This window comes from Nicotiana attenuata, unplaced genomic scaffold (genome assembly GCF_001879085.1).
Source record: "Nicotiana attenuata strain UT unplaced genomic scaffold, NIATTr2, whole genome shotgun sequence".
Lineage (NCBI taxonomy): Eukaryota > Viridiplantae > Streptophyta > Magnoliopsida > Solanales > Solanaceae > Nicotiana > Nicotiana attenuata.
The window spans coordinates 133,814-143,376 of NW_017672680.1; the positions used below are offsets into that span (position 1 = coordinate 133,814).

The 9,563-nt window shown below is 37.4% G+C and overlaps 1 protein-coding gene across 1 annotated transcript; it reads left to right on the forward strand.

The window, feature by feature from the left end:
- The first annotated feature begins 8,478 nt into the window (after positions 1–8,478).
- Positions 8,479–9,563, forward strand: LOC109214091. The gene is made up of 2 exons (XM_019377979.1): positions 8,479–8,985; positions 9,234–9,563. Exons 1-2 carry the CDS (start codon positions 8,479–8,481, stop codon positions 9,561–9,563), a joined length of 837 nt encoding a protein of 278 aa, XP_019233524.1.

Sequence of the window (9,563 nt, forward strand, 5' to 3'; positions counted from 1 at the left end):
TAAGAAACACAACGATCACAATTTAAGACTCACGGGCATGCTTGACACCAACGTATAGATACTCATCACCACAGCTATATGTTGTAAACTACACTAGCACATAGCAAATAAGGCACCATACCTTTTCCCTCAAGCTAAGGTTAGACCGAACACTTATCTCGAACTTCCACGGCCAACTCAAGCCTCAAACACTGCTTTTCCTTTTGATCCCACTTCCAATTCAATTGTATCTAGTCAATATTAACTTATCAACATCAATAAATGCTAAAGAATTCATACCCAATGCTTAATTATAGGTTTTCTATCATTTTCCCGAAAAAGTCAAAAATCGACCCCGGGCCCGCTTGGTCAAAACTCGATGTTCGGACCAAAACCCCATCACCCGTTCACCCACGAGCCCGATTATGCAATTAGTTTTGAAATCCGATCCCAAAACGAGGTCTAAATTCCAATTATTCAAAAAGCCCTAACTCTACCCAAAATCCCTAATTCTACCATGGAAAAACAAGATTTAGGCCTAGAAATCTAATGGGTGTTGATGAAAAATGAAAGAAATGAGTCTAAGAATACATACCTAGGGTTTGGTGTTGAATTTGCTCTTCAAAAATCGCCTAAAGTCTGATTTTGGGGAAGGAGATATGAAATTATGGCTTAAATCGCGTTCTGCCTCTGTTTTAAATCGCTGGGCTGACCTTATTCGTGGTCGCGAAGGGTCTGTCGCGTTCGCGAGACGCAACGGCCACGAGCATTCTCGTTCGCGTGATACCCATCATGTTCGCGAAGGCATTCTCCCCCCAGCCTCCGCGTTCGCGATCCATATGACGTGTTCGCGATGAGTATTCCACCCCTCCCCGAGGTCCCTGCCCTAATGGCCTTCGCGTTCGCGATTGCCAGGTCGCGTTCGTGAATGGTAACTCCCCCAACGCTCCGTGTTCGCGTAGAAGGAATTTCCTTCAGACAACTTTTACCCTTCGCGTTTGAGAGAGTCCTTCCGCGAACGCGTAGAACAAAATACCAGCACACCAGAAGCATCAATACAACAGAAAATCTTAAGTCCAAAACACCCCGAACCCCATCGGAAACTCACCCGATCCCTCGGGGCTCCAAACCAAACATGCATACCAACCTAAAAACATCATACGGACTTACTCATCCGATCAAATCGCCAAAATAACATCTAGAACAACAAGTTTAGCATCAAAATCAAAGAAAAATCTCAAGAACTCTTAAAGTTCAAATGTTTCAAGCGAGGGTCCGATTCACGTCATATGAATTCCGTTTCTTACCAAATTTTATAGGCACAACTTAAATACCATATAAGACCTGTACCGGGCTCCTAAACCAAAATACGGGCCCGATACCATCAGATTCAAACACATTTAAATTTCTAAAAACTCTTATAATTTTAGTTAAACAATTTTCTTCAAAAATTCATTGCTCGGGCTTGGGACCTCGGAAGTCAATTCCGGACATACGTCCAAGTCCCATACTTTTCTACGGACCCTCCGGGATCGTCAAATCACGGGTCCGGGTCCGTTTACCCAAAATATTGACCGAAGTCAACTTAAATTTAATTTTAAAGACAAAATTAGCATTTTTATCAAACTTTCACATAAAAGCATTCCGAATATAAGCCCGGACCGTGCACGTAAATGAAGGTGAGATAAAAGGAGGTTTTTAAGGCCTCAGAACACAAAATTGACTTGTAAATCAAGTGATGACCTTTTGGGTCATCACATTGACTTTCAAAATTCAATAAGATTGGGGATACCAAAAGAAAGGGAGTCTCACTAATTCTTTTATTGTGGATAAAATTATGTGATTCACCTACAAAGATCCGTTCATACTTTGCCATTAGCAATATCTTCGTTTCGTATTTGGCCTTAACTTACCACCAATGTAGTTCTAGCATGAAACGTGTCATGACCCAAAATTCATTAATGGTCGTGATGGCACCCAACACCTCTGTCAGGCAAGCCAATAATAATTTATTAACTCGATTTTTCATTTTTGTATTTTGAAATCATAATTTTCCTTCAATTAAATAATCAGAAATAAAATTTACAGAATAAATGATAATATTTTCCAACTACACTACTGAACAACTCATAAATGCCCCCAAAACACGGTGTCACAAGTGCATGAGCATCAACGAGGAAGATAAAATAAAATACAGTATTTGTCTGGAATACAGTTAGAGATATATAAATAACTCTGAAGGAGACTCTGCTAGCTGCGGATCATAATATGGAAATGCAGCTCACCTAAGTGCCAGCAAATAACCACGCCTCAACTCTCACAGAGCCACTAGACATATATGCACCTGCACAAAATGTGCAGCAAGTGTAGTATGAGTACGTAAATCAACGTGTGCCCAATAAGTATCCAGTTTAACCTCGAAGAAGTAGTGACAAGGGGTCAACTCTGACACTTACTATGCGCTAACAATAAAATGCCGATATTATCTTTAAGCATGGAATACATAACATAGCTGAAAAGTCAATGACCGGAAATAATCAACAATCCTTTTTCTAATAGAAATTCACAAATTTATTTTTTATCATTTAACAATTTATATCTCAAGCTAATAAAGCAATGTCAATTATTATTAGTTCCAAAGAGTTATCATGCGCAAGTCATGCTGAGGTCGTACGGCCCGATCCAACATATAAATAAAAATTGTGCACTGCCGAGGGTCGAACGACACGAACCAACATATAAATATAAACCGTGCACTGTCGAGGGTCGAAACACGGACCATAGCTGGATCAATTAACCCGCCGAGGTGAATGGTCCGCTCCCATGAGAATAGTAGGAATTTATCCCGCTCGCGGAATATATTTGCGACGCGGTTGAACATAGATTTTTCAAATTATTATTATAATATTCTTCACTTCTTTTCAAAAATACGAACTTCAAATGAAAACTTTCAAGTCTCGAAATCCTAAATTTCAACTCTTTTCAAGGCATTTTATAAGCATACTCGATCTGAATTCCTTTCAAGGCAACTAATAACATAATCAAATAACGGTATCAACAAGGCATGGTTTAAACCTAAAACTACCCGAACTTAAGCATGAATAGTAGCTATATACGAACTCTCGTTACTTTGTGCATACGTAGCCCCCGTAAATAAGAACACACATGAATTCGTTTCACCTATGGGGTTAATTTCCTCTAACAAGGTTAGAAAAGAGACTTACCTTGCTCCAAAATTTTATAACCGGCTCCCAAGCCCTTCCAACAACTCAAACCGATGCCCAACGCTCCAAAACTAGTCAATAAATGCGCAAACCCATAAATATATACTCTAATACTCATTGTAATCCAATTTATAACAATTCCCAACGCCGCTCGAAAAGTCGATGAAATCACCCTCGAGCCCACATGTCCGGATTCCAAAAATTTTCGAAGATAAATATTACCCATAACCCCACGAACTCAAAGATATAATTTATTTTCAATCCAAAAATACAAAATTTCTTGGTTTTCCACCAAAACACCAAATTTTCACAAACTTTCCATGACTTTCCATGTTAAAATCCATATATAAATCAAGTATTTAACTTGAAATAGGTGGGATAACTTACCTCCAAGTTGCTAGGTGAATACTCCCCTCATGTAGCTCGAAAAATTGCCCAAGAATGAAGAGAAATGGCAAAAAAATGGTTGAGCCCCACTCTTTTAAGCATTTTGCCCAGCGACTCCCGCACTTACGGGCTCCATGGCCACTCCTGCGCATCCGCTTCTGCGGAACTTCTTCCGCACCTGCGGCCTTGTTGCTTCTGCGGCTACTGACCTCGCACCTGCGCTGTCGCAGGTGCACAACATTTTCCGCTCCTGCGGTCCTCAGCAGCCTTGGCCCCTTCCGCTTCTGCGAGCCATTTCCCCCTCCTGCGGCCCTTTTCACGCTGGTGCGATTACACCAGATATAACTGCCTCAGCATATTTTCCAAGTCCAAAATCGATCCGCTGACCATCCGAAATCCACCCGAGGCCCCCGGGACCCTGTCCAATCACACCAACCAATCCCATAACATAACACAAACTTGCTCGGGGCCTCAAATCACATCGAACAACGTCAAAACCATGAATCGCACCTCAATTCAAGCTTAATTAACTTTAGAACTTCAAACTTCTACATTCGATACCGAAACATATCAAATCACGTTTGATTGACTCCAAATTTTGCGCACAAGTCACATTCGACATTGCAGACCTACTCCAACTTCCAGAATCTGAATCTGACCCAGATATCAAAAAGTTCACTTCCGGTCAAACTTCTCAAAAACCTTCAAATTTCTAATTTTTGTCAAATGACCCCGAAATGACCTATGGACCTCCAAATCCACTTCCGAATGCGCTCCGCTCCCAATACCAGAATCATTCCCAAACGGACATCGATAACAGTAAAATACACCTCCACCCCAAATTTATGAAATCCTTCCAAATGCCAACTTTCCACAATAGGTGCCGAAGCGCTCCCGAGTCATCCAAAACTCGATCCGGACATATGCCCAAGTCAAAAATCATCATAAGAACCTATTGGAACCTTCAAACCCTGATTCCGAGGTCGTGTACTCAAAAATCCCACCTTAGTCAATTCTTCCAACTTAAAGCTTTCGAAATGAGAATTTTCTTTCCGAATCAACTCCGAACTTTCCGAAATTCTATTCCGACCACACTTATAAGTCACAATACCTGAAGTGAAGCTGCTTACGGCCTCAAACTGCCGAACGACGCGCTAGATCTCAAAATGATCGATCGGCTCGTTACAAAACAGGTACAATTAACTGGTGACTACTGTTTAAATTACCCTCCAGTTGGAGCTCCACTAGGGGTCAAGGGAAAAAACGAGACTTTTTTCTAATGACAGGAGTAATAATAGAATAAAATAAAGTTAACATAAACTATTTAGTTTTAAATAGTACATGGACATATTATATATATATATATATATATATATATATATATATATATATATATGGATAGTGCCATGTTGTGAATAAGAACCCTAGTGAAAAGATATATTAGGAAGCAAGTTTGCAGGGAAAAGAGGAGACTTGACGGATGTGTTTTTTTATGTTGGGTTGGTGCACTACTGAAAAGATGCTATTGTTGCATGAGTTGTTTTTGGATTAATAATTACATGTTGATGGGGGTAAGCAATAGAGAATATAATAGTTAAATTGTAATCAATATTACTAAATATGATATATAAAATTTGTACTCCTATTATATAAGGCTTATATTTTTAACAAGACAATTAAATTCAAGTGACGAGTGATTTCAAACCGAAGAATAGAATAAGAGCCGGAAATCGACCCATTTTGTCCTGCGCTGCAATTGTGTGCGAGCTTAATTCTTTTTTATTGTTTTTACAAGTCCATTAAAAGGACAATTGCTTTATAAAAAATGAAAGAATGAGCTTTTTCTACTCTATTTTGAGATTAATTCCTCCAACGATACTTTGATCTACTAATTATAGTGTGATGTTTGGTTCTATTTGATTTGATGTTTTGTTCATTGCAATTCTACCTATTTGTAGCAAAGAAAGGTACCGTACCACCTCTCGCCCCAAAAAGTAAAGATAAAAATTATAAAGTAATTGCGTGTTTGGTGTCTAGCTAACTTGTCTTTTTCTAATTTGTGCAATAATGTCATTATTATGAAATGAATAATTAAGACATTATATTTTCTTAACACCGCAGAATTTTTTTTACAGATAAATGTAACATCCCCATCCGTAAGTTACACTGATGATATTAAACTTCTTGTGCATTTCATCTCATGCGAATTAGATCCGTCAATATGGGCTTAGTCTGCTGGGTCAGTCCAAGCCAACCCAATACATAATTTAATAGAGTTGGAGTATGGTTTTTGGGAACTATTTTAAAATGAGGCTTTTAAGCGTGAAAACGACAGGAGTAGCTATAAAGGTGAAACTATTTACCCTGCCCTACCCATTAAAGAATTCTACCCACTAAATAATTACAATCTCCTACCCATTTAATAAATAAACGGGAATATCAAAATAACTACCCACGCTTAATGCCCTACGTATAAAAACGCAAAAGCTGCTCAAAATTTCAGAAAATCAGCGCACAAAATTGAGATTTCCATCGACATTCCCTAATTTGAAGATCACTAAGTGTGAAAAAAAGATCGAAGATGCTGATTCGCATCTTCGTTTCAGATTTTGATTTCACCGTTGTCTTCAGATTTTGATTTCGCTGTTGTTTTGATTTTGATTTCGGAGCTAAACTTCTGAATTTTAGCTGAAAATTCTAATCTAGGTTTGGAGATCTGGAGATCTAGAGGTTTGATTTCGAAAAATTTGTTGCAGCTATATACTGTTGAAATTTCGACCACTGTTGATTTCGGACACTATTGATTTCGAACACTGTTGAAATTTGCATTGTTGAGATTCAATTTTGGACATAAAAGTGATTATAACTTCAGAATCATGGAAAATATTCCAATTCTGCTGCAGCATAGTGGAGAATGGGATGATAACAATAATTTCATAAATTTTCATGTTGATGCAATTCTAATAAAGACCTATTGGAATTTGAACAACTTCTCAGAGAAATTGCAAAGCAACTGCAAAAGGACAGTAAAATAATAGTTATTCAGCATGCTATTGCTCAAGGATATCCACCAATTACAATTTGCAGCGATATGAGTGTTAGTGTTTACATAGAATTAAAAAAATCAAGTGCAGGGATGACAACACTTCCCCTGTGTGTGTCGTTTGCTAAAAACACTATAGCTGCAAGCACCTCCAGTTTCGATGTTGCTCCAATTTCATCAGAAATTGCAGAATTTGAAAGCACTAATATGATTACTACGTTTGATGTGCAAGAAGGAGATGACGCCATTTTAGAACTTGATGATGCAAACATCATAACTGATCAATTTCATCAAAATGTTGAAAAAGGACAAATTTATGAAGACAAGAACCTGCTGGCTCTCGTTATGAAACAATATACAGTTAGAGAAAAATGTCAATATCGGGTTCATAAATTATGCCCAAGAAGGTTCGTCTGCATGTTTTCAAGTAAAAAACTATGTGATACCTATATAGTATATAAGTATGCTAAATCAGTATACTATGCGAGTATAGAATTGTATTGGTTTGTCTGTGTTTTTTATTAGTGATACTAGTATAGAATATAAGTATGCTATATCAGTATACTATGCGAGTATATAACTGTATTGGTTTGTCTTTGTTATTATCAGTAAAACATAATACCAATATGGTATATTTGTATGCTAAATCAGTATACTATGTGAGTATAGAATTGTGCTGCTTTGTCTATATTTTTTATCAGCAAAATATGATACTGATACAGTATATAAGTATACCAACAGAGTATACCATGTGAGTATATAATTGTACGGATTTTTGTGTGTGTTTTTATCAATAGAACATGATACATAACTGTATTTGTATTATAAACAGGTATATCCTTGAATGCGTGGATGAAAGATGCACTTGGAGACTTAAAGCATCAAGCCTGCGAGCATCAAATCTTTTCAAAGTGATGGATTTCAATTCTGTCCATAGTTGTTTAACTGATAAGAGATTTTGTTCACAAAAGCAAGTTGTCTCAGCTTTCGTTGCAACTGTGGTACAAGATAAACTTGTTGACCCGAAAACCATATATACACCAACAGATATCCAAAAAGCATATGGTATGGACTTAAGCTACATGCAAGCATGGAGATCAAAAGAAAAAGCAATGCAATTATTGAGACGATCACCAAGTGAGTCATACAAGAAAATGCCAACATATCTTTATATGTTAGAGTACGCTAACCCAGGATCAGTGACACGACTACACACTGAAGGAGATGGGAGCTTCTTGTATGCATTCATAGCTATATATGCATTGATTAGAGGATGGGTCTATTGTAGGCCAACAGTTGTAGTTGATGGAAGTTTTTTAAAATCAACATATAGAGGGACCATACTCACGGCTTCCACGCAGGACGCAGAGGGTAAGAATACAATCCAATTACATTCAGTTAAAGAAACAAAAAATATTTTCAAATATTATATGATACTAGTATGGTATACAAGTATACCAACAGAGTATATAGTTTTTTTGCCACACACCTGCACCTACCTATGACTATACTACTATATGAAATACTAAATTAATATTTTGTGTACAATCCAATTACATTCAGTTAAAGAAACAAAAAATATTTTCAAATATTATATGATACCAGTATAGTATACAAGTATACCAACAGAGCATATAGTTGTTTTGCTACACACCTGCACCTACCTATGACTATACTACTATATGAAATGCTAAATTAATATAGTATTTTGTAATTGATATTTTGTTCTTTGGATTTACAGGACAAATTCTACCCCTCGCATATGCAATTGTTGATTCGGAAAATGATGCATCGTGGGAATAGTTCTTCGTGCAGTTCAGAGAAACCTATGGACAAAGAGAGGGAATGTGCATTGTATCAGACAGGCATGATGCTATATGGAAAGCAACTTCAATTGTCTATCCAGAAGTCCCTCGTTGTGCATGTATGTTCCATCTGTGGAACAACATAAAGACAAACTTCAGGAAGAGCCAAAAACAAATCAAAGAAGTATATTTTGCGTTAGCAAGAGCATACACTGTTGAAGAATTCAACAGGCATATGGCAGAGTTAGAAGCTATTGATAGTAGAGTGAAAACATACCTGATTGATATTGGATATGATAAATTGTCCCGGGCGCATTCCAAGGCAAATAGAACCATGACCATGACATCGAATATTGCGGAATCAGTAAATGCAGCAAACAAGCACGCAAGAGACCTCCCAGTTGTGAATTTGCTTGACTTTATGACAACATTGATTCAAAAATGGAATTACACAAATCGGAAGGATGCAGTGGAATCATTTATGAAGATTGGTGCAAAGTATGAAAAAATATTGGCAGATAATACTATCTTATCACAGATGATGACGGTATGCATTTTCAAAATCATAAAAACACTGCATGTACTGTATTTTTACTTTTTTACCTTAGTGATTTCACTAAACAACTGAATATTGTTATTTAAAAAATACTATTACTTCATATAGCTAATGACTTTTCTTAATTAAAATTATACTTGGTGTTGCCATCAACTGAATTCTTACATTTAGTAATTGATGGCCAAACAAGAAATGTGGTGCGCCTACATGAAAGAAACTGCACTTGTGGGAGGTTTCAGCTAGACGATATTCCATGTCCACATGCAATGGCAGTTATACAAAAATTCCATATGGATTCATACAAGTATTGCTCGGATTACTACAGCATAGACTACTTGCTGAAAACATATGAGATACCAGTAAATCCATTGCCTGATGAAACAACGTGGCAAATTACAGAACATGTCTCTTCGCAGGTGGTACTGCCACCAAAAGGACAAATCAAACCAGGAAGACCTAAAAAGAAGAGAGGCATAGGAGGCTGGGAAGGAAATACAGTTACATGTGCACTATGCGGGAGAAAAGGACACAACCGGAGAACATGCCGAAATATTCCAAAGAGAGATTGA

Bases quoted from the DNA above. Each gene is read 5' to 3' on its own strand.
- LOC109214091 (XM_019377979.1), top strand. From the start codon at position 8,479: ATGTGCATTGTATCAGACAGGCATGATGCTATATGGAAAGCAACTTCA. The intron at 8,986-9,233 runs GTATGCATTTTC...GGGAGGTTTCAG, and splicing joins TCTTATCACAGATGATGACG to CTAGACGATATTCCATGTCC.